At 50.3% G+C, this 25,082-nt stretch overlaps 1 protein-coding gene across 1 annotated transcript; it reads right to left on the reverse strand.

Moving 5' to 3' along the window:
• Nucleotides 1–14,804: 14,804 nt before the first annotated feature.
• ZDHHC22 (zDHHC palmitoyltransferase 22) lies at nt 14,805–24,716 on the reverse strand. Its single transcript, XM_072963977.1, has 3 exons — nt 24,489–24,716; nt 22,172–22,711; nt 14,805–17,470 (listed from the first exon to the last, which is right to left on the reverse strand). The coding sequence occupies exons 2-3, from the start codon at nt 22,695–22,697 to the stop codon at nt 17,205–17,207; spliced, it is 792 nt and encodes a 263-aa protein (XP_072820078.1). The 5' UTR covers nt 22,698–22,711; nt 24,489–24,716; the 3' UTR covers nt 14,805–17,204.
• Between the last annotated feature and the right edge of the window lie 366 nt (nt 24,717–25,082).

Genomic DNA, 25,082 nt, shown 5'->3' on the forward strand with positions numbered 1-25,082 from the left:
GAGTGACACCTGTCAAGCCAAGGAGTAGGTGACATACGGTGCCCTTCGTGGCTCCTCCCTTAAAGGTCATAGTCACAGAGGAAAATAAGAGGAGGGTGTTTGCATTCCACAAGGCATTGTGCCCTTTGGAAGAAACCTAAAATGCTTTGGGCACTGGTTGATCCTTGGGTGCAAGCACTTAATCACTTAAAGCTTCGTTTTCTTAAACTTGAAAGTCAAGGGGAAAGGGTAGTGCCATTTATCTCTTAGACTTTAACCACAAGCCAGATTTTTCTTCACTTAAACTGGTAGTCGAAATACTTCAGATTTGTAAAGTATGGAATGGATTTTGGACCATCTGGAACTACAATTGATGAGCTGCTTTTTTGAATTAGAGTCTGAAGAAGGGAGAAATAGCTAGTATCTCTTGGTCAGGAGCCGAAAGTGTCTGGTAATTTATGCTTTTCCCCCCCTTCTTTTGAAACAATGCAACCTGTGTTACGTGTGAAAATCTTAAAGACAGCTTTACGATTCCCGATAGTGTAATACAAGTCAACCCTCTGCTGCCACCTTTTTTTCCCGTTTGTTTTTACAAAAGAAGAAAGAAATGATTATTATGCTTGATAAACTTTGAATTAAAATCATTGTAAGTTTATGACATACAAGTCCAGAAAAATCAGAAAACATTCTTGTTAATCCATTTTTCTTCCACATCGGAGTTCTCATTTGTTGTCCCACGTCACAATGATGTGGAGCAGTCTTCCGTGTTTCTTTTGTGCATTAGATTTTGGCAGCAAAGCCAAAGGTGTGGTGGGCTTTATGAGGCCCATCTAGAAACAGAGTATTATGAGAACTTACAGATGATACACACACTTTCAGCCTCATTGTAAACTAGATTTCTAAGTAGTAACGTTGCCAACTTTTTATCCTCCCATTTAAAAATTTCATTCTCTTGAAAATCTTTGTACAGATTACCTTAATAGGAAGTTCTGTATGACCAACTTAATCTTTCCTGCAAGGAAAATGTTCTCTGAAGGCCAGAAGCTAATGCTCATATTTCCTAGGTAGTTGTAACTCTAACATAGTTTTAAAATTACAAGGCTTCAAATTGCCTGCATTTTGTTCTCTAACACATGATTTAGACATGACCAATTTAGAAATAAACAACTCAGTAAAATCTCTAGACTCTCCTGATTAATGCAGAATTACTACCTGCCATTTGCTTCCTGAAAGAATTTCAAAAATCGAGCAAATGTATTTTTAAGCAGACTCAGCTCCTTTTAGTATTTTTCCCTTGGCCCACTCCCTTTTCCTCCCCTGAATCTGTGTGGTGCTACGGCAGCTCTGCTCTGCACACCATGCTAGGAAGCTTCCTTTTTGGCAGAAAATGTTTGGCAGGAAAGCCATAGAGACAGGTGCGTTCAGAACAGCCTGGGCACCAGTCATGGGTCTTACTGAGTCAAAAATCTGAACACACTTGCTGAGAACCAAATTTATTCCATCGGAAAAACCCTCTGTGGAGCTGTACGTCTCTTGGACTTGTCTTCCTAGATTAAGTTTTGCATTTCCCCCCATCACAGTAAAAGATGATGAAAGCCGTCATTGATCCTCACTGCTGAGTGGCAGGAGAAGCAGCACCAGCCCCAGCTCTTCTCTGATCTTGCAACTTAGTGCTGAAAGTCTCTCTAGGCTGTTAGCATGGGTGTTCTTGCCCTAGTGGAGCAGTATGCAGATGAAGCCAAGCAGAGAAGCTAGATAGTGGAAGGGGAGATCATTGAGGCTAGCAGACATTTGGGGCCAGAAGCCACATCGGCAAATGGAGGAACCTCGGAGTTGACCAGAAAGATCACCGTTGGTAGCACAAGGCTGTAAGTAGTGATGGTCTCAGTGATGTGTGGCTTGATCTGGTATGAAATACTGTGGAAAAGCTACTGTTTTCTGAAAGTGAGAGGCCATTCTTAGCTCAAACCAACCCTTAAGAGAAGTTTTGGCAGATGGTGTGGGCAGTATTGAAACACACCCAGGAAAAACCGCTGATTGAAGTGGTTATGAGAATGGGTTCAGTGACATTTGTAATTTATTATGCTCCTGTTGCTTTTTATTGATTACGGCATTGTCGGACTTTACTATGATTCCTTCGGCAGAGAAGTAACTTGTGCATATATTGAAGTGTTTTTCCAGTGAATTCTTTAGGGTAGAGACTTATTTACCAAATGTGAATACTTTTGAGTAAGTTTGAAGTTTTGTAGAAATTGACTGTGAAATGTCAGAGAAAAATAAAAGTCACTTACTTGAAAACTATTTGGCCTTTTGGCTTTATAACTGCTTAAAATACTAAGTGAAATCAAGAGTAGATGTTTGATTGATTTAGCTTTCACACACACACTTGTGTCATTTGGGAATTTGGGGATTAGATACTGAACTTGCGGAAATTCATTGTTCAGATTTTCACCAGTGTGAACTTAAAGGAACTGCAGCCACTGTTAAGGCAAATGGATAGTCCAACATTCCCTGGAGCCTTGGAGGTTTATACTGGGTGGGTTGGGAGGAGAGGGGATACAATCCAATGATTTCTTCTATCTGATATGACACTTAGACAAACAGAATTTTTAAGTGACAAAACTACATCTGTCTGCTGGGATAAACTAAATCCACATTAGGTGAAGCTCTTTCTTACAACAGAGAGGTCCTTAGCAAGTACATCTCCAAGCCTTTTCCTTCATGTTTCTCTAAGTTAATTCCTAAGGCTCTGCTCCTCCTTGTCAGGGTTCACCTGGAGAATCTCAAGAGGAAGATGTGCAGAGTCTTCCCTGCTCTCCGAGGCCAGTCAGGATACCCTTCCTGGGATTTTTAAGTCACTGGGAAAACAAAAAGCTTATCCTCATTTATGGGCCTGGAGGGTTGCCATAGTCTAATTCTTAATAGCATTATTTCTGTCCTACACAATTTTCTAAGTAACTTTTAAAAATATGACTGTAGGATCACCAAAATGAAAAATGAGTACTGATGGCTAGAGGAGGCCCCTCCTGAAATAGAGGCTCATCCTCCCATAAGCGATGGAATCCAGACATGAGAGCCCACAATGTGGATCCTGAGAGGCTGGGAGAACCCTGTTGTTCACGTTGTAGTCCCTGGCCCTTCAGCATGATTCCTGTATGTGGAAATGCTTGTCCAGCTCGGATGCATGCCTGTTTGCAAACTTGTCTGTTTAGTACCCTTTCATGGCATCATTGTCGATTGTAGCCTGGTGCAGTGGGGTCTAAAGACCTGCCTGCACCTGTCACATCTGTTACTCATTAACTGGGTGACTTTGGATAAGTCACTTAACCTCTAGTATCACTCGTCTCAGTTGAATAATGAAGAATTGGAATTGGTTCTCTCCACGGTTCTTCCCAACTCTAACCATTTGTAAGACCTCTAGCTGTTTTACACGCGAGCCATAAAATTACAAATCTTCCTCAGTTTACAGTGGGGTTATATCCTGATAAACTAAACCTGTCATGAGTTGAAAATATCCTAGGTCGAAAATGCATTTAATACGTCTAACCCACCAAACATCATAGCTTGCTTAGCCCAGCCTGCTTTAATTGTGCTTGGAACACTTACATTAGCCTTCAACTGGGCAAATCATCTGACAGAAAGCCTGTTTTATAATAAAGTGTTGGGTATCTCACATACTTTGTTGACTGCTGTACTGAAAGTGAAGACAGAACAGTCGTCTGGGTCCGGGATGGCGGTCAGTGTATCAGTTGTTGACCCTCGTGATTGTGTGGCTGACTGGGAGCTGCGATCACTGCCCAGCATCACGAGAGGATGTACCACACATCACTACTCGGGAAAAGGTCAGAATTCAAAAAGCATGGCTTTTACAGGATGCCCGTCTCTTTCACTCCAGCGTAAAGTCAAAAAACCTTAAATTGAACCATTATGAGTAGGGGACTATGTAATAGATTAAATTTTAAAGAAAACCCTGGGATGCCTGCAACATAGGTTCCTAGTGCTCTGGTGAGTTGATTTTAAAGTATTCTGTCAGATTTTAAACTTATTATCTGTGACTCTGGGAGAAGCATTTTGCCAGCCTGCATTGGTTTTGCCTTTCTTATGATTACCTGGTTGCAGCTCATGGACTCACTAACTCCCATATAAAACACTGCTCTGGAACAAAGAATTATTAGCCTCAACAGAGAATAATTATGTCCTTTCCTAGTCAATCATCTGCAAATAGCTCTTTTGTCTGACAAAGGGCATAACAGGTTTTATATTTTGGAGAGTATGTCGATTTTATTTTGTCCCCGATCTCTCTCCCTCAACCTTTAAAATCCTTTCTTTTGGCCCAGTCCCTTTGCCTCCTGTGGGTCTGTGTGGTGCTGCAGCAGCCCTGCTCTGTGCGCCGTGCTAGGAAGCTTCCTTTGTTTCTGTGTGTGTTATGAGGAGCCTCTTAGGTTGGTTTAATGGTACTTTACTGGTAAATAGTCACAGACACGCAGATGTCGTGGTACTTTGGGAGGACTTTATTCTGGCACCAGCCTCTGGGTATCACCCTTCAATCCCCATCGGGAGAAAGATCAGAGATAGGAAAAGGTCTGCCTAGGGGACAGCACAATCAGCGGCTGGAGAGAAAGAGGTAGCAGGAAGCAGCTTTATCTCTGCTACCTCAGTCTCCTTTATCATAAGAGAAAGGGAGCAATCCTTGCTGTCTACTTGACATCCTGAGACTCTGGTGAAGTACAAAAAAGTGGTATCTCCATAGTGTTTTTAAATTGCTCCACAGTGCAAGGCAGCCTCCTTGCACACAAACCCAGCGAGGGAGATCAGGTGGTGGCATGATACCCTTTAAGGGTTGTCATTTGCTTGGAATCGTTAACAATATCTTCTACCAGAATTTCATTGACAACTAACGGGAAGACGGCCAAATCTCAACCCAGGCTTTGACTCGTTTCCTGGAAGGAGATATTCTGTGGGTCCACAGACTCCTGTGACCACTTTGACTTTTCTCTCAGAATTTCTCCTCCTTTCATATATATAACACGTGGCTTTCCTATCTCTTTCTGAAAGATGGTTATGCAAGACATTAGAGAATTGCTTGAAAGAACAATCTGTGTGGTTCCTGCCTCAAATTACAGCATCTGGAGGAGATGAGAAAGAAAGAGAGAAAAGCCTGTGGAGTACAACGTTAACACAGCGAGTGGGTGGAAGCTGTTAGGAAATGAAAGGGAATAAAAACTGAAAGTCAGATCTGAGGCCAGCCCACGTGAGGGCCCCAGCCAGGCTGAATGATGAGCGTTTGCAGCGAGGCCTTCAGAGTGGTTCTAGAGCATGAAAGTAAAAATAGGTGCCTTTAATTTTCCTAAAGCCTCACTTTATCTCAGGAATTTCAGTGGCCTTGCAGGACTGCTCGCTAATTCTGGTAAATGTCTCTATCATGGAAGCAGGCTAGGGCCTCTGTCTCTGTTCTCCGGGGGCACCCACAAGCCTTTGGCCACTGGCCGGGCAGATGGGAGTGCTTAGCCTGGAGCCCATCCTCAGTCTGGGGCTGAGGGCACAGCAGCTCCTGGGTCCCGGCTGAGAAACCCAGATCTGCGAGTACTTACAGACAGTAAAACCATACTAATACCCCACCGGAGAGCTGGGCGGAAATCACCATCTCTGTTCGCCCCTGATACAAATTCCTGCTTCCCCAGAGTCAGGGGAAGAGAAGAAGCTTAAAGATACCCATAAATAAAAAAAAAAATGCACCTTCAGTAGGCACTGCATCCTGTTTAACCAATGCAGGAAAGCCTGGTTCTGGAGGTCCAGTGGTCTCCCTAGAGAATGATTAATTCTGACTCCCATCTGTTCTGCAGCAAGGCTTCTGGGCTTCTCCTCGCCTGTCACTGGGCTGCTGGGGAAATGCAAATGAGTGTTCACTTAAGCAAAACACACAGAGGAAGGGCAGTGAATCACCAAAACAAACAGTCCAGGATACCTCCAGCTGACAAGGCAGTCACAGCCTGGTTTAGACAGCATGCTTTCACTGGAGGTCCTGGTACTCTGGCGGACCAAGAAGGGCCAGGGTAACTTTAAAGTGAAAGCTTTTTTTTTTTAAGCCTCAAGCCGATACTTGTCTGGTCAAGATGTATCTGGAAGCTTGTGCTGCTTGCATTCTTGAAGTACTTCCCGAGGCTCAGAAAGCCTGCGCTACAAAGACCCTAGCTGATAAGTTATTAATGTTGCCGATTGTACTAGTCGGGTCAGGTGGCGGTGACAGGACGAGCCTCCTGGTCCTGCCAACTGCAGGGAGTTTGGAAATGTGGGAGAGCGTGTACTCGGTGGTACATGTCTCTGCCACACTGATTTTTTTTTTTAATCAACGGGAAAAAGTGCTCTGGGACCCACAGGTTCAGAGGTGAGCCGGCACCTGACAGCACAGGTCAGTCCCACGATAGGTCCCACTTTGGGGGCCTTTAAAGATCCACAGATGTAGTCCTCACTACTCAGATTTTCACCCCCCACCCCCATCTCACACCCAAATTAGTATTCTCCAACCCTGATCATTTCCACTTCTGAAAGTTTTAATGTTTCCTGAAGCTTACCCGACCAAGACATTGTCATTGTTATTTCAGAGTAACAAATAACATCAAATTGTCAATACATTTATGTCCCAGATGCTGACCTGGATGTAGGGTATAAAATGGTAAATGAAATAGACATTCCCTGATTCTGTTCTGATGGAAGGGTAGCAATGACCATCAATTAGTCAATCGCCCCTTTGATGGTTTGGGTCTCACCAGGTCTTATACATCCAGAGCTGAGTGTGTTAGCCTGGGCAAGGTGATAAGGCCTACTCACTTATACTTTTATGTCAAAAGTTAACCTTTGGTTTTAGCATCTTTTGATTAGGGCAAGAGTCCTTCATGTTAAACTCCTAGTTGAGAACAGAAGTGTTGATAGAGGCACAATATGTTAATTAGTTGATAAGTTTCACTCCCACACCAAGCACACTAGGAAGTGGATTATCCTGTTTGGTGACACCTTCAGACTTCTGGGCTCACCCACAACAGTACCTGTATTTGCTTTCCTCAGCCTTCCCCCAGCTGCTGCCAGCAGAAGCATTCACACCACCCCAAGCCTGAGCACCTCCTTAAGTTTTGCACTGTGGGCCCAGCCCTGGCAGCACCAAACACTTCCTGAGGCCCGGGGCCTACAGAAAGACACATGTGGTCCTCAGCCTTGGAGCCCTCACAGCTGAGCCAGGAGATGTGACTCATGGGAAGAGGAACAATGCAAGGTAGCCTGGCTGGTGCCCCAGGCCAATTACAGACCAGAGTGGCAGGAGCCTTCCAAGGCCTGGGAAGGAATGCAAGGCGAGCTGAGATTTGAGCTCAGCCTTGGTGTAGGGTGGAGGTTAGATAAACTAAGAGGAAGGGAAACAGCATTTGAACCATAGGAAAAAGCATAGGTAGAGGCATCATGATGAGATGGAAATAGGACTTTGGATTGGGATCTGGTGCCTGTGTGATCCTGGCAAGTTACATAACCTCTCTGGTCCTTGTTTCCTCATTTGTTAGATTACTCTCTACTCTAAAGGTTATTGTGCAATAAGGTACAAAGTGTCTAGTACACTGGCCCCACATGGGGCGGGGGAGGTGTTCAAGAAACAATAATCAAAGACTTACTGCAGGTGAGACATGCAGTTTGAGGAGGGAGGGTGGGGCCAGCTGAGCTGGCCTCAGTCCAGGGTCAGCCTTTCACGTGGAACTTACCAGGCAGTGAGCATCAAATCAATCCTAGCCGGCCTCCCACACCCTGCTGCACCAAAAATATAGCCCCTCCTTATTACACACCCTGCAGAGTACTTGGCAAGCATGCTCTCCCAGCCCATCCTAGTCCTCACCCCTCTTTTGGGCTATGTAGCCAGGGGATGGGGAGCTATTGAGGAGTCAGGATTGATTGCAGGCCTCACCCTAGCCAGAATCCTTAATCTCACACCTGGCCCAACCTCCTAGCTGGTGACTCAGCCTCCAGTCTCCACACAGTCTGTCCTCCACACCTGTATCAGGTGAATGTCTTCAAATCGCCTTGCTCACGTTACTGCTCTCCTCAGGCACCTCCAGTGCAGTGGTTCTAGGCTTGGGTGCAGAGTGGAGGCCGCTGGGAAGCTCTTAAAATCCTGATGCCCAGGCCACATCCCAGACCAATTCTGTCAGATTCTCTAGGAGCTAAGACCTCCCCTACTCAACCCCCATAAGTCATTTTTATAGCTCCTCAGAGGACCGCAAATGTGGGGACAAAACTGGGAGCTATTGCAAAGGCTCCCTGTTGTGGGATTGGGCCTGGGGCTAGGGGGAGAAGGGCCCAGCCCCACACGGGGCAGGAAGCATGATTTGTAGCACCACCATCCCCGGAGCTTCTTAGAAATGCAGGATCATAGGCCCAGCTGATTGGGAATCTGCATTTTCACCAGGTCCCCAGGTGATTCCTGCACACTGTCAAGTTTGAGAAACATTGGCACCAGCTTTTACTAGCTCACTGTGGTCCAAGTGCAGTGCCAGGTATTTACACACACCACCTCATTTCATCCTCACAGCCTATCAGCTTTTAGTAACCCTCTGACAAACAAGGAAACACCTGCCATTCGTTCAATAAATCCTTACTGAGTGTATAATATGAGAGAAGCTCTGTGCTAGGGGCTAGGGATAAAAAAAACAGAAGCTCCCCTGCTGGACAAGCACTCAGGGGCCAATAGGGTATGATGTCAGCATCATCACTTAAAAGCTGTGCGTTCCTGGGTGACTTCCTCCGTCTCTCTGAACTCCTTTCCTCTTGGGCAGATCTGGGCTGTGGTCATATTCAGTGATTTTCCCTAAGCCAGGTACTCACCAGAAGGCCCCATCTAGCATGAGGTCAAGAATGGCTGTTACAAGTTACAAGTAAAAACACTACCAGGTCGTCGGGATTGTGGGGAGGAGGTGGAATGGGATGGGGAAGGTGGTGCTGGCAGAGAGGAAGCAGGGATGAGAGCGAGGTCATGAGTGCTAAGAACCTCCCAGGAGGTGATGCCCTGGGGTGGGGCCAGGGTGTGGACAGGTTGCCCTGCCCTCGCACTCCCCGGCTCCATTTCTCTATGAAATCGTAATAAACTGTTTTGGGGGGGGGGGGGGTTGGGGTTTTTTTGTTTGTTTGTTTGTTTGGTTTTTTTTGATAGGGGTTTGGAGATACTGGGGATTGAACCCAAGACCTCACGCATGCTAGGCATGTATTTTACCACTTGAGCTATACCCTCCCCACTCCGGGCCCCATTTCTCTGGATCAGGCTGGTTCTTCTCACTTTTCTGACGAGTCAGACCACTATTAGCAGCACCAGTCTGGGCCCAGATCTCGCCCTCTGCCCCTTGAAGCCCTTTGTGGCTCGGCTAGGCAAGAAACCCAGCAGCCTTTACAGACGGGTCTTGGTTCGCCCTCCTGCGCCCCACCTTGGCCTGCGGAGCGTGGGCGCCCCCTTCTGGCGGAGCCGAGCCACGGCAGCGGGCCCTGGCAGGTCTCCTGGATGCCAAGCGCGACGGGGAAGCGCAGCCCCACCTGAGGCTGAGACCCAGCGCTGCGTGGCCATGGTCCCAATTCCAGGGCCTGTGTGGAACTGCTGTCCTGGCCTACGCGGGAGTCTGAGGGATCGGTTTAGGGGTTTCCTGTTCCTCGGAGTGCACCATTGTTTCCTGTGATTTAATTTTCTCTCCTGAAAGCATTGCTAATTAAATCCTTTCTTTGGCGAGCCGTCGTCCCCCCTCCCCTGCTCCTCTGTTTATTAATTACCCAGCACGTGCGAGGGAGTTCTCAGCCTCAGCTGCCAGGCGTGCTCAGGTGCATGGGCCCGGCTGCTCCAGGCGTGCTCAGGTGCATGGGCCCGGCTGCTCGCTCCGCTGGCCACCTCCTTGGCTCCCTCCTCGAGTCTCTCAGGCTCTTTTCACCTGGACCATATGAGCAATCCTTGCAAGTCTGATTAAAAGCAGAAACAGCCCTTTTCCTGCTGGTGGTGACCTCTGCTGGCTTGGAATCCATCAAAATCAAATTCATGTCGTTTTGCCTTCCCTGTCTTTCCAGCTCTGAAGTCATACCATTCACTGCTTTTTCTACAAAGCACTCTTCCTGCCTTCTCCCCAGCTGCCCACAGCACAGCACACTAGGCTGAGGTTTCCCAGGCTGGGCCCAGGGGCTTGTGGAAAGTCACACAGCATATCTAGGGCATAGTTGGGACCAGAACTCAGCTCTCCTGAAGCATAGCCTCCCAGGAGTCCCAAACTCAGAAGCCTCCAGGGGCCAAACAGGCATCGCAAAAAGTGTGGGCAGCTCTGTATTGGACAGGGGGGAGGGGTGGAGTCTGTGGCAAAAAAGAACTGTGCTTGCTTCTTTAGAGGAGGGTCATTCTTACAATGACCATTGAGGGCCAAGAATGTCCAATTTTTGATAAGTCTGAGTGAGTCCAATATCCAAGGATGGCAGTGATTTGCCCAGGGTCACATGGGGACTCAGCAGCAGAACCCCTGGGCACTCTGGACTCACAGAGCAATGATCTTTCCAAGATGCCACTTACTGGATAGGGGATACGTGAGCCTCCCCCAGCCCCACTTCTGCCCATTCAAGACCTAGTTCTGCCCCATATGGCGGAGAAATTTCCCAGGCTGGCTCCCCTCCCACTGCTCATGCAGGGTCTCCTTCCCTTCAGACCACTTCATGCCTTGGAATCCACTCTCGCCTCCTCTTTATCTGAAATCCCCCATTCAGTCTGCTTCTGGCCCTCAGCTGGCTATCAGGCAGAAAAAGAAGGCAGCTCAAGCAAATCCCAGAATTTGAAAGAGGGGGGCGATGCTATTTTTAAGGAGATATTGATGGTGGGGATTTCAGGCCTCACGAGCAGGCCAGAAAGGGGCATTTGGAGACAGGGACCCTGGGAAGGAGCCCCCACACGGGACTGCATCCCGTCTGGAAGCCTCCCAGTGCTGACTCTCAGCTGCTCTTGGCGCCGGGTTCCAGGTCAGTGCTCTGCTCCCTGCCTGCTGAGCATTGGGCTGACACTGCTTTCAGTGGGGAGGACATTAACATGTGATCTCACTTCACCAGCCATCCCTTTGGCCCCTTCAGAGGCTTCTCTTTTCCCAAATGTTGTGTATGAGCTTTGGCAGATGTCTTTCTTTGTCCTCGGAGCCCATTCCATTTCAGGGTCTTTGGTACCTCCCCTGCCCTGGTCTCTAGGCGTGAGTGTGAGATGTGTCCAGCTGTGCTCAGCCTTCTGGCAGGGTCTGGTCCCCTCCTGCAGGGGAGGGTCCCCCTGACACTGCCTGGGAGGGTAGAAGCCCAGAAATAGCTCAGGTCTTTTCCCCTGGCTGAGCACCATCCCTGAGCCCTGGGGAGGGTCCCCAGGCTGAACTGTCCTCAGACTTCCACAATCAGTCTCTGGAAGAAGCTGCTTCACCAGGGCAACTGGCCATAATCATCAGGCTTGGAGGGACCAGATATACCTCGTAGGCCCTAAAATCAACCTGTTTTCACTGCACAGTCACCTTAAGCAGCTGACTGCTCTGTGAAGACAGAAGCTAAGCCCAGTTCCTTTCTCTGTCCCCGCCACTGCCTATCATGTAGTAGGTGCTCAATATATGTGTTGAATGAATCAATCAATCAATGAATGGATGAATAAAAACCCAACTCCTTGTTACTTTTCAGGAGGGAATTTATTGGATATCTATACGCAATAGTCCACAGTAGAAAAACAATCCAGTGTCTGAGTTAAAAGGATAAACTTAAGAGCAGACAGCCTGGGTTTGAATCCCAGCTCTGCCACTTACTAGCCACAAGGCTTTGCACAATTTATATAAGCTCTCTGTGCCTCAGTTTCTTTACCTGAAAAATAAGGGTAATAATAAGGCATACGTCAAGGGGTTGCTGTGAGGAATAAATAGTGTGGATAAAGTGGGGATATGACAAGGGCCTGACATGCAGAGAATGCTCAGTAAGGGCTGGTCATTATCACTCACAGTAGAATGACTGTGATGAGTGTCAGTGCCGTACACTACACCAGGTGTGAAGGAAAGCAGAGGATTCCACCATCTCCAGTCCTGCCCTCTAAGTAGACAGTGGAGTTGGGAGATGAAACCCACACAGGAAGGAGTAAGTTAGAGCTGCCAGGTGTAGGGGAAGATTCCCCTGGGGCTGAACTAGCTGAGGAAAGACCCTGTGGGATTAGTGGGGCTGGGAGAGGCCTAGGCTAATGGAAGAGACATGTGATTGTGGGGCGTGGGGTTGCCCATCCAGATGCAGAGGGCCACAAAGGGGATGTGGGCCTTGCCAGTCAGGTCAGGAGATTGTACATCATGCAGGTCATCCCTGCATTTCAGGGTTTTCAGTTTTCAATTCTACTCTCACTCCTGGAAGCCATTTTGGCAGAAACCCCATTTGCTGAGGGTGGGAAGGAAGAGTGATGGGAGCTCCCAGAGGCCCCCCTTTGGGCCCAGAGAGAGGTTCAGAGATCTCTGATGTTCCCAGTTGAGTTCCCCAGCAGCTTTGGGCTGAAATCTTGGGCAATAAGCATGACTCTCTGCTTTTCATCTCCAACCTGGCAGACCCTGTTCATTTAGAAAAACTAGACATCAGTTTATGCCTGATGCACCCAGGCCAAACACCCTTGACTTAGGATGAGCCAGGGTTTTGTAAGAAATAATTAGAGGGAGGAGGAAGGGTCCATGGGATCATGCCCTCAGGATTTAAATCTTCTGCAAGTTGCATACTCATATTCCCATCACTCCTAAATGGAGACTCGCAATTCCCAGAAATCACCTGGCATCCTTGGGTTCTGCACAGTCCTTCCTATCTCCACTTCCACCCACAGCCTTGATTTTCTGCCTCACCAACTCCTAGTCATCCTGTGTAACCCAGATGTCACCTCCTCTGGGTAGTCTTCCAGCCTACACACAGATGAATGACTGCTCTCCTCCCAGGTTCTGTAGCACCCTGTTCTCCCTTACATCAGTGCTCTCTTGCCACAGAATCACAACTATCTGTGATTGGTCCTCTTCCCTGTGAGCTCCCTCAGGACAGGTAATAGGGTCTTATTCATCTTTGCATCTTGGTTCTTGGCATTATGCCTGGCATTGAGTCAGCCTCAATGAACGTTTGGGGAATGATTGGAGGACCTGGGCCAGCATTACCCAGAGAGAGGGGAATAAGGGAATAGGGCAGACACAGAGGCCAACATCAGGAGCAGCTGAGCTCACCCAGACACCCCTGCCCGACCAGCAGGATCACCTGACTGTACAGGTCCAAGGTTTTGTCTCATCTCTAAAGCATCTCAGATAAGGCAGGACCACAGCATCCTTCTCCCTGCCCATCACCTGCTTCCTCCCAGCAGGAGGGGTTGCCTCCCAAGCATCCATGAGAGCATGCCCATAAGCAAGACATGAAGGGGAGAAATGAGGCCAGTTGGAGAACACAGGTTACAGAGAGGAGCCAGGACATTTGGGGGACCAAATGCATGGAGTGATAGGAACAACCATATTCTTAGGGAGGGAGATTGCTAAAAGGTGGCTGCCAGGACCTGATATTATAGTTGGGGGGTGTGGTTTAGGTCTCCTCAAGTATGTCCTCTTCCCAAAGCTCCTTTGGTTCCCAAACCCTAGAGTGTGGTAATCTGACACTAGGACCTGGGCCAGAGCACCCACTTGTTGGACGGGAATATTGAGGCACTGTCTCACTCTGTCTGACACTGGATATAGAGGCCAGAGGATCTATGATCTCTGCTGGCACAGGGAGATGGTTCCCCCTGGCTTTGGGGGTCAGAGAGTTGTGCATAAAGTACTACCTGCAGATGCTCTGAACCCCTTCCTCTACACAGGGTTGCAGAGTGGTTAGTTAGGAATGACACCATCAGCTGCCAGCCGATGGGCCAATGACACCAGTGAATTCTTCAGGGGATGAACCCAACCCAGGTTTATGTTCTCGTTCCAATTCCAATACTCCCGATGGTCTGCCTTTTGTGGTCACCTTCATCACCCTGTCTTAACCTTCAGGATCACCTTGTGCCCTTTCCCCAGCAGCCTTCCAGTCATGCTCCATGTCTGTGAAGTGGCTCTGATACCTTCCCCTCCTTACCAGCACATAGCCACTATTTCCACTCAGACCCTAGTTACATAATTCAGATCACAGCAAACATCTCTTATCGGGTCCGTCCCACTTCCAGTCTACCTGAAAAGGCTCCATTTTCTTAACTCTAGCTCTAATCATGTAATTCCCTTGCTCAAAACCTTCAGTGGTTCCCTATTACCTGTCAAATTTATTCCAGATCTCTTACTTTGGCATTTAAGGCCCCCTCTGCTCAGGTCTCATCTCTTAGCCTTAACTCCCTCTGCTTCTCTGTGATTTCCCCTATGCTTACCATTCCATGATCACTCCAAGGCTCCATCGTGTAGACCTGCTACCAACCAGCGGTGATATTCACACTTTTACCAACCACACAACACAACTCTGACCACTCACAGTGGAAACTGGCTGAAGGGCTGGAGCAGGGTCCTGTGGGTCCCACGCAGGTGCCAGGCATTTCCCTTTTCATTGCTGGTTTGTGAGGTGAGCCAGGGATCCCAGAGGAGGAGCAGGAGCAGCTGGGACAGCAGGGGTGGATTACTCAGGGAGTCTGGACAATGGGTGTTTACCCACTGGAGCAGAAGTGTTTTTAATACCTTAAATAATTTAACAGCTAGTGTGACTGTGTCAGTGCATTCCAGCCTTGCCAGCCCTGCTACCAACCACAGTGCCAAAACAGTCACATCAAATCCAGTTTAAAACCACATATTTTATTGATGTTTTTCATTGACAATACAGGGCCATGTATACAAATGTTACTCAAGTCCCACACCTGGCAACCTCCCCACCATCACCCCCTACTGACCAATCAGCCAGAAGATGACCCCCTACACATCTCCCTTTATTCCTTCACAGTGCTGAGCCTCCAGGAGGCCAAGAATGGCAGAGCTGGCTTCCATGCTTGAGCTTTGGGGTCGGGAGAGACCCAAGGCCTGGATTGCTCAGGGCCTCTCGTTTCATTTCTTCCACTCCCACTGTTTAAGCGTGGCCAGAACTGAGGGTGAGGATGTCCCCCAATGACCCATCCATCCAGGAAGACTGGGCCCCCTTCAATCCTCTCTGCCACATCCTTCTCCTCCAAGTGTCCTGCCCTGCTAACCAACAAGTTGGCAGAGTAACCACTTTTCAGGAGGTGGGAGTCAGTGCATGGGGACAGGGACAAGTTGCTACTGATAGCAGAGATCTCATCAACTGTGCACCACTGTATACCAGTTCCTGGCAGAGACTTGGCAGATAGTTGGTGTTCAGTGAATACATGTAGGCTGCATGAATGAATTAATATAAGAGATAGAAGTATGAGCAGGTGGTACCATTACTACATTAGTTCTCCAGGGGGCATGAAGGCAGAACCAAGATAAAGTCCTCCCAAGCTCCGCTCAAGAACTCAAGGTGTTATGCGGCAATGGCTGGGTCACTGTGGCCACCAGCGGAACACTGTAGAGTGTGGGCTTCAGCTCCCCACCTGCCTGGATGGCAAACTGGCCTTGAGGCTCAGTCAGGAGGGGGCACTTGTGTTGTCCCCACTCCCTCATATGGCCCAGGAGGCTGGTCTTCTCGGTCCCAGAACACACAGCAGTGCCCTCATCCAGAGACAGTCAGGTCTGGTCTCTCAGTTGCATCCCTATATTCTGATATCCCCATTCTTGAGCCTCAGTTCTCCCAATCTCACTCCTCAGAGTTGAGCATGACCCTCCAGCTTTGCTCTCCCCACCACTGATCCAGCTGCCCCTGACAACACTCCACCTTCCTGTCTTCAAATGCCAACCCCCTCAACTAGCACTAATACCTAGGAGTCCTATCTCTCAAGAGACTGTCTCCCTGGTGGTTGGGTGGGGCCCTAAAATTTGTATCATGATTTTCAGAACCCTCCATGTCCACCCCCTCCTCCATGAAAGCAAGTAGCTCACAGGCATCTCCACAGATCTTGCCTCTGGATCTGGCAGTCATGAAGAGGACACTGGAATCTTGGGGTGGGAAAGGATCTTCCTTTCTCTGGCCCTGTGCAGAATTTTTTCCACAACATGCCTGCCAGATGACTGACTATTCTTTTCTGGAATACCTCCAGTTGTGAGGTACTCACTACCTCCCCAGGCAATCATTCAAACAACAAACAGCTTTAGCTGCTAGACTGTCCTTCAGAAATGAACTCATTTGCCCCTCTCATTCTCATCCCCCAAATATCCAAGTGCCCAACCCCTGTCTGACTCTCTCTCCTCCCATTCTTTCTCGATTTTCATAACAACACTCCTAACCACCTCTCCCTCTCTCTCTCTCCCCCTCTCTCACACACACACACACAAGTGTGTGGTGTGGACCCTTCTATATGGTTATGTAGTCACATACTTCTCTGATTTATCAGTATTCCCTTTACTTCTCCCTTCTTCCTTGCCTTCCCAGCATCTAGCAAAGGCCCAGAGGCTGGAGCCCAATGGGAAAGGCTGAAAGAGTCCCAGGGAAAGGAAGCATCCACCCAGGCCCTGGGATAGAGAGGGGACAGCAGCTGGAAATCCCAGGCCATTGGCTCCTGTCTCCCAGAGAAGTGCCTTGCAATCTGGGGGATGGGCAGCAAGCTACTGAGTTCTTTTTTCCTTCCGCTGTCCACAATTCCACAGAGGGGATGAGGACACACACCCCTCCTTTTCCAACCTTGCTAGCAGTTGGCAGAGCTGAGTTGGCTGCCTCTCACACATGGTAATTTTAAACATTTTTGCCAACCTCCAGGTTCTGGGGAGCATCATATTGGCAGTAAGAATCCACTCCCCACTCCTAGCATGGGGCTGCAAGGAAAAGTTCTAGCAGATAGCAGTGATGACATAAAACTCAGTAGAGAATGGACTAACCAGGCACACACCCCCAGGGAAAGAGACAAGAGCAGAGGCCTCTGAACAGTCAGGAGCCACCTGGCTGGCTCACGGGGAGCCTAGCAATGCCTGGGTGGCCATTTTTCCTCCTTGTCATGATCCATCAGCCAACACTGTTCTCTATATGTTACAGACCAGGGATGGTTGCTAGGGTCTTACCAGTCTAAAGTTGTAGTGGGTCATGGGTGGAGACAAAGGTGCCGTGGTCTTATGTTCACAAGGAGTCAAGATACACACAGAGAGAAATGATGAGAGTGCCTGCTACTTGTCCCGCTGCTTGGAGCTCTCACTTCCGACATTGAACATGGGGACCAGCAGGCCCAACAGCCATCTCTTCCCGAAGACCTCCTGTAAGTTCTTGCGCCAGGGCCGGGCCCTCACCGCCACCCCCTTCCGCACCTGGTGGCGTGTCTGCCCCCGGAGGATCAACAGCAGCTGATGGCAGCAGAAGCCAGCGCAGGCCAGGCCAATGGCAAACCAGAGGTAGAGCATGAGGATGACGAACATTTCAGAACCGAGGACAGCTCCTGCAGGGGGCGGGGAAACACCAGAATCGCTTTACACCCAGGCCACGTACAGAACTGCGATCCAGGCAGGCGCTTTCCGCTCGGGGAAGGAGATTAATGAGATTGAAGCTACATTTTGTAGTTATCTCAGAGCTGAAGCGAGGGAGAGGAACTCATTGTCCTAACTTTTTCTTAGTACTGATGGCTCCTGAGGCGAGAGAGGAGAACTGGGGGCATGCGGAAGATAGGAAGGAAACTTCTATGGGCAGTGCCTAGGGGCTAACATCTCCTTAGGGTAAGTGATACCCATCTCTCTCTGCCTTCTCTTTTGGGGCTAGACACAGAGAGGGGTTTTTCTCAGGAGGAGAGAGCGGTGAGCTGATGACCTTGGAGAGGGAGCCGCTGCCTGGGCAGCTGTCTAGACTGCAGTGCCTTCTCTCTTTGGAGCTGTGAGCACTGGCTGGAAGATTCAGGAAACTGACAGCATGATGGAGAACAGGGCCTAGTCATCAAGAAGAATAAGTCACAAGCTTCAAGGCAGCGCAGAGCACTTAGAGGATAATTCAGTCGTCAGTGTTAAAAAGAGGACAGTATGGCCACCAGAACTTTCAGCCGGAGCTGTCCTGTCAGAGCTTACTGAAGCTGGAAGAAGCTCCCAAAGTCATCAGTCTACTCCCTGCCTTGAGCCAGACTTCCCCTAAACCCCTCTAAACCAGCTCTCTCCGTGATTAGTTTAAATATCCACTGAGTAAGAGATGCTTCAGAGGTGGGGTGGTCAGTCCATGTTAAGTTTGAATCTCCCAGCTCTGTGGTCTTGCACAAGTTTCTTAACTTCTCCAAGTTGCTGTTTGCTCATATGTAAAATGAGTATAATAATAATTATTCCATAGGGTTGCATGATTCAGGGAGATTGTGTGTGCAGTGGCCAGTGTTCAGATTCACACTCAGCACAGACCTCCCTGCTGAGCATCATTCACAAATAAGGAGAGTACATCCAAAAGGGGCTCAAGTTTAACTCCTAAGACCATCAAGCTTTCTCCATCTCCTTTCCAGAGCTTAGAGTCCTGGCTGGACTGCAACTCCAGCAGCCTTGACCTGCCCAGCAACCAGGGTGGTGGGGCCAGGGGAGAATTAAAAAGCCCTCCTCAGTTCTTCTCTCCTGCACACCACCACCTCCTCCAGTGAGATAAGGGTACTTGCCAGATAGCCCACCATACAACCTGTTCAGCCTCTGCAAATCTCAGCCACATCCCTCCCTTCTCCAGCTTTCCCTGGCCCTGCACACCTCTTCTCGTCTCCCCAGGCTTCAATTTCCAGACCTCTGGGGGTTGGGCTTTTAAAACTTTTCCAGTCTGAGCAGTGGTAGACTCAGTAGCCAGGAGGATATGAACGTGACTCAGGTTAGCTCATTAGCAGCCCCCTCATGCCCTCAGCCTAGAAGCTTTGATAGCAGGTTTCTCTTTGCAAACTCGGGGACAATTAAGTCCTGCTGCCCAGGGAATGGGAATCTCAGTCCAGTTGGCATTTTGAGAAGCCCCTCCACTTGCACAGACTCAATTGGGCTGTGCTATGTCTCTGACCCACTTCTTCCTTGTCAGCATAGGTTAGCTCAGGCAACCACAAGCAGGATGCAGGATCCTGAGACCATGGTGCCCTCTGGGGTGCAGGAATGCTGACAGGCAAAGATGGCCCTCAAGCTGAGATGTGAGAACATCAGAGCTGTCAAGCTCAAGCCTGCCTTGCAACTCAGCCTCAGGGACCAGCCTGGGCTGATGGAAGCTGTTTTCCACAGACTTTTTTTTTTTCTGGCACTAAATCAAGGCAGGCAGAAAAGACCTTGTGGCCTTTCCCTGGCCTGTTGCAGCAGATACAAAAGGCTATTCTGGGGACCTGCTTTCTCTCAAAGTGTTTGAAGCTGCTTAGTCTGGATGCCTCAGCTCCTCTGAACTATTTAATAATAGTTCTGCTTCTTTTAGAAAATCACAGAAGTTTTCTAACAGGCCTGAACAGTCACACCATCCACCCAATCTCTCCACCCCTGCTTCCCACAAAATAGGACCTATAGCACCTTTGACAGACCATCACCCAGCATCAATGATATACCTCCAGGGACTGAAAGCTCACTCCCTCCCTCCCAAAGTGGCTCATTCATCGAGAAGCAACTTCAGAGAGGCAGCCCCAGAGAGGCAGTGTGGTGTGGTGGGAAGCATATGGGCTCTGGAGGTGAGCAGCCCTGAGTCCAAATCTTGGGGTTGGAATCATACCAGCTGTGTGGTATCAAAGCAACCTGACCTTGTTAAGCCTTTGGTTCCTGAGCCTCTAAAATGGATATAGTAATACCTACCTCATAAACTTGTCCTGAGGATTGGTTGAAATGAGACCTGCACAGTGGGTAGCACATAATAGTTGCTCAACAAATATTAGCCCAATTTCCCTTCTGCTGGATTTCTGGCACCCACCACACTGGTGTACTATCCAAGTGCCATGACACAGGCTAGATAATGTCATCTCCATTCCTCAGATAGGAAGAATGAGGCTCAGAGTGGTGATGCAACCTGTACTGACCCTACAAAGCCAAAAGAAAGGACAACACCTAAAATCTACTGAGCCAGCAGCCACTAGAAGACCCCTTCCACTTCTAGCTCCCAGGGCCCACACTCACAGCCATGACTCAGGGGCAGCATCACAGCTGGGGACAGCTCAATCTATTAAATGATTTGGCCCTTTTTACACCCTCCTGTCCACCCGGCTTCCTGAGCAGATGAGAGAGAGGGTGCCCTCAACCATTTGGGGTGAAAACAGGGGGAGAAGGGAAAGGAAGGGAGAAGCTGAACAGGTAAGGTGTGTACTGGGGAGGAGAGAAAGGTTGGCAGAGGAGGAAGATGAGATGGGAGTGCTGGAGACTAGAAATCTTGGTCTCCTTTCCCTAGTGGGTATGGTAAGAAGGTTAAAGACAGTGGGACTCATTTTTTCTGGAGGAACAGGGATCTGGGCCCCAAGATAGGCACCTACTAGCTCTGTCCCCCTATCAGAGCAAAGCAAAGAGGTCCCTCTTCCTTACTTTCCTGTCTCCCACACCTAGCACATATGGACAAGACCTCAAGCCCAGGCTTATCTCAAGTCAAACCATTTCAAGATCCTCCCTTTGGAAGCCTCCACTTTTATGTGATGAAACTACTTGGAAAAGAAAGTGTAATCAGGCTCTCTGGCTCTCCTCCTTCCTCCACCTGCCTATGCTCACACTCCACCCACTAGCCCGCCCACCTACCCTCCCCCGTCCTGGTTATTTCAGTCCCAGCAGCCTTCGATGCTAGCGCCAGGATCCAGAAGGCCTGAGAGCTCTGCGTTCTGGGCCCAGCACAACCACCAGCCCTCAAGGCAACCCTCACAGCTGGGTTCTTCCTGGGCCTATGTGTTCCCACTGCCAAATGGCACAAAGTTCTACGCTTGTGAAGGAATGGGCTGCAGCCTCAACAAAGACCGAAATGATGACTTCCCCCAGAGGAGGGCAGGATTTTATGAATGTTCAGCCCAGGCATGTCAAGATGCTTTGAGGTTCTCAGGAAGTAGCTGCATGCTGTCTTTTTTTTTTTTTTTTTTTTTTTTTTTTTTTTTTTTTTGTCCCTAAAAGGTCAATGGAGGAAAAAACATGCTGTATTCTGTCTAGGTTGTCTAAAGACCAGGGAGGCAGGCCAGAGGCTGCTACTCAGAAATAGTAAGATCCTAAGTAGCCATTTAATCCCATCTGAGCCTTAGTTTCTTCATGAAAATCGAGATAACACAGGCATCCACCCTAACAACTGTAAGAACCAAGTTAGGAATCAAAGGCCAAGGTAGGTGGAGTGAAGCAAATGAGAAAGGGATAAATTTCAAGGCTAGGTAGAGTGGTAAGAATTGCCACTAGAAACAGCGTCCTTCTGGGCCTAGTATTAGGGAGTTCTCCTTGGGGTACACTATAAAGTACAGTCCTCACCAGGGTACCCAAATGAGCCCCAGAGTGAAGGCCCACATGCCTGGCTCCTTCAGAAGTAAGAGCCTCCTGGAGGGTCAGATCCCACAACAGTCCCCTGGCTCTGTGGTGTGAAAATGGTGTCATTAAATATGGCTGCACCTCCAACCAGGATGCTCCTTGCCATGAGCCATCTGCAACCTAGAGAACAGCCTGGTGGGTAGGAGGGCAGGGTCAGCCTTCGGCTGGGGCTGGCCTGGCACTCTGGTCAATCGTATTATGATTGGTTGGCAAGATATTTGGAGGGCAAAGTCCATGGAGGAATGTGTGAGCAGGATTGGGGTTCAGTCAGAGGAAGGTCATAGCATGGGTGTACCTCATAGGCTGCATGGAGGGATGGCCAGCACTCAGTCCCGCCTGGCACAGAACAGGTGTATTGCCTAGATTGCCATGATTCTATGAGCAAATGGACAGGGGCAAGCAAGGAGGAGATGATGAGTGAGGATGGGGGCCGGGAGGGAGGTTGCCATATGAAAAACAGCATGGCCAGTTATTTGGAATTTCAAACAGATAAAGTAAAAAAAATTTAGTGTAAGTATGTCTCCTGCAATATTTGGAAATATTTATACTAAAAAGCTATGCATTGTTTATCTGAAATTACAATTTAACTGGGTATCCTGTTTTTTGTTTGTTTGTTGGCTTAATCTGGCAAATTTGGGGTTGGGTGGGAGGTCTTTGTGTAGGGCCCAACCTGCCTGCCAAGGCCCACTCACCGGAGAAGAACTGGCTGATGGAGGTGGGAAGGAGTGTGAGGAAGGCCAGGGGATGGGCGAAGGAGATGGAAAGGACTGCGGAGATGTAGGCCACGCCAGCCACCATGGAGTAGAGGCAAGCCAGGGAGGTGTAGAGGCAGAACAAGACGAAGTTGCGCATGTTCCTGCTCCCGATGCAATTCCCCGTGAAGAAACAATGATGGTCGTGCCTCAGGGTGACTCTGGCGCACACTCGGCAGAAGTGGGTGCTGGGCGGGGGGCACGGGGCTCTCCTGGCTGCAGTCCCCTGGCAGGCATCCAGGTCGTCCGGGGAATTCTGGATGACCAGGACGTAATTGCCCAGGGCGTTGGTTGAGAGGAACAGGAAGAGTGCCCCATGGAGTAGAGCGGGCGAGAAGAGCCTGGCAGCCGCGGGGTCCTCACGCATGCTGGGCAGGAAGAGGAAGAGCTGCAGCACGAAGGTCACCAGGGAGATGCACAGGAAGTAGGCGGGGGCCACCACGTTGAGCAGCCTCAGGGCGAGCATCCTCGATTACATTCCTAAGGGGCCCAGGGTGAGACAAAGACTTACTGAGCTGTCCAGGGGCGCCATAGGGCCCTCCGCCGGCGCTGTCTGCTCGTTCTACTCCATGCAAATCCATGTCCCTCGGATCACCCCTCCTTTCGTCCCTAATCCATGACCAAGCAGGGGCCCCGGGGTCAGGCACAAGGAGGACGAGGTCCGGACTTGTTCTCAGTCTGAAGGGGTCAGGGCAGGAGACTAGGGGCTCTGCTCCTTTATGGCAGCGAAAACGCGCCCAGGTTTGGGATTTCTTCTTCAGACCCCACCCCCACCCCCACCCCCAGGAGGAGAAAGCGGAAGATGTGAAGTGAGGACAGATAGAAATGACCTACTGGGAGTTCTGTTTCACCTCCCGTTTCTCCGCGCCCTCCCCCCACCCCCAATCTTGGGCAATACTCAGGGACCTTACCGGTAACCCAAAACGCTTTTGGGGAATGTGTGCTTACGGGTCGCGTGATGTTTGCTTGTGTGTGTGGGGGGGTGTTCCTGGTGTGTGATTCTGTATGTGTAATCTGTGTACGCCTGGGTATCTGTGTTGGTGTGTGTGTGTATCTGTGTGTACACATACGCACCCGCTGCCACCTGGCTTTTTAGAAGAATCAATTACAACAATCGATACAGTCACACAAGCGCTTAGGCAATGGATGGGATGGTGGGGAGCGCAGCCGAAATACCAGGGTCAGCCGGTCCTGGTTAGCCCATGTCGCCGACTCTGGCTGCCCTGGCTATTTATTTGCAAAAAGCGTTTTCATTTGAGGCGACGAAATTAAAATCCCCTCTTAGCGCCTGCCTCCCGCCCTCCTGGAGCTAGAAACCCAAACAACCCTGATGGCGCTGAAACCCTTTCGATGCCAATATGCTCGCCCTGGGCGCAGGAGTGGATGCTTGGCCAAACTTCCAGCGGATCGACCCCTAGCCACCTAGCACAGCCCCCACCACATAGTCATTCCACTCAGCCCTCCTCCTCCCCCACAGCTCTGGTTCCTGACCAGCTTCGGAAGTCACCGAGAAATAAGATTCCAGGCGCCCACGAGAACTTTTCCGGGGGCTAAGGAGTAGGAGATCCCAAAGAGAGAGAAAAGTTCTGGGAAGGCTGCTGCACCCAGGATGGGTGAATGCCACGAGGCCTCCGTCCAGGCTGTCCCGTCCCGATTGGGTGACTGATCACCTTGGAGTCCCCTTTGCAGGTGCCAGTGCCCCAGGGGACTCACGGCCGCAGTGGGAATGCGGGCCTCTCTCCGCTGCAGGGGTTTAGCGCAGGGCACGCCCGGGGGTGGTCGCTGGGGACTCCGCACTGCCTCCCGCCAGGCGCTCCTGGGGACAGCAGCGGCGCTGCCCACCCCGGAGAGCCGGCAGTCCAGGCTCCGGAGAAGCTTGTCTTCCCCACGCCGGTCGCCAGGGGGGCCGCGGGAGCAGCCTCCAGATGCGCCGCGGCGCCTAGAAGGCGAAGGACAGGCTGGAGGAGTGAGGGGCGCACGGCGGGCGGCCCGCAGCCCGGGCCCAGCGCGGGAGAAGCGACAGCGGATACCGCCCGGGCGACCCTGGGGTGCGGGGAGCTGTCCATTCAGCACTGGCGCCGGCCTCGCCCACGGCGGAGGGCGGCACAGCCGGAACCCTAGCGAGACAGGCAGCGCCGGCAGCCGGCGAGCTGCTCGGCCACCGCCTCCTGGACGCCCGGGAAGCCGCCCCCCGCGCCGCCGCCGCTGCCGCCACAGCCACACACACCGCTACAGAGGGGTGAGGAAACGAACTCACCAAGCTCTGGTCGCAGACAAGAGGAGCCTTGGACGCCGGCTCTCGCCCTCCTCGAGGCTGCAAAGTTGTGGGCTCGGCCCTGCTGGCTCGCAGTCTCCTCACGCTTCGCTTCGGGGACTGGGCAGGTAGCGGGAGTGTGGGGAGGAGGGAGCGGGCAGCTGCCGTCCTCCCACTTGGGCGCCAGCGAGTGGGGGCCAGGAGGCGGCGGGGACGGCAGCTGGGCACCCCCCAGGCCCGTCAACCCTCCTTCCCCTCCTTCCCCTCCTTCCCCTCCTGGGGGCGGCGCTCTGGCCACCCCTCTCAACATCGTGGACTTGCCCCCCCTTCTTCGTTCCTTTGAAGCGGGCTGGGGCTCCCTGCCTGACTTCAGCCACTGGTTCCAGCTGAGGGCTCTGGATTCTACCATGATGTGGATGCTCTAACCATCATCTACTCCTTCCCTCCTCATTGTGACTGACACCCCTTCCTGCATTCTGCTTTCCAACTGAGGAAAACCTGGGGGTTTAGGAGCTCAGCTTGCCAGGGGCAACACCCATAAAGATCATCGTCATTGTGCACAGAGGGGTTGAGAGCCTCAACTCTGGAGCCTGTCTG

The sequence above is a fragment of the Vicugna pacos genome, chromosome 6 (genome assembly GCF_048564905.1).
Source record: "Vicugna pacos chromosome 6, VicPac4, whole genome shotgun sequence".
NCBI classification, from domain to species: Eukaryota; Metazoa; Chordata; class Mammalia; order Artiodactyla; family Camelidae; genus Vicugna; species Vicugna pacos.

Excerpts from the sequence above, each read along its gene's own strand:
- ZDHHC22 (XM_072963977.1), bottom strand. The coding sequence starts at position 22,697 with ATGCTCGCCCTGAGGCTGCTCAACGTGGTGGCCCCCGCCTACTTCCTG. Across the intron at positions 17,471-22,171 it reads CATCAGCCAGTTCTTCTCCG|GAGCTGTCCTCGGTTCTGAA; the intron begins GTGAGTGGGCCT and ends CGCCCCCTGCAG.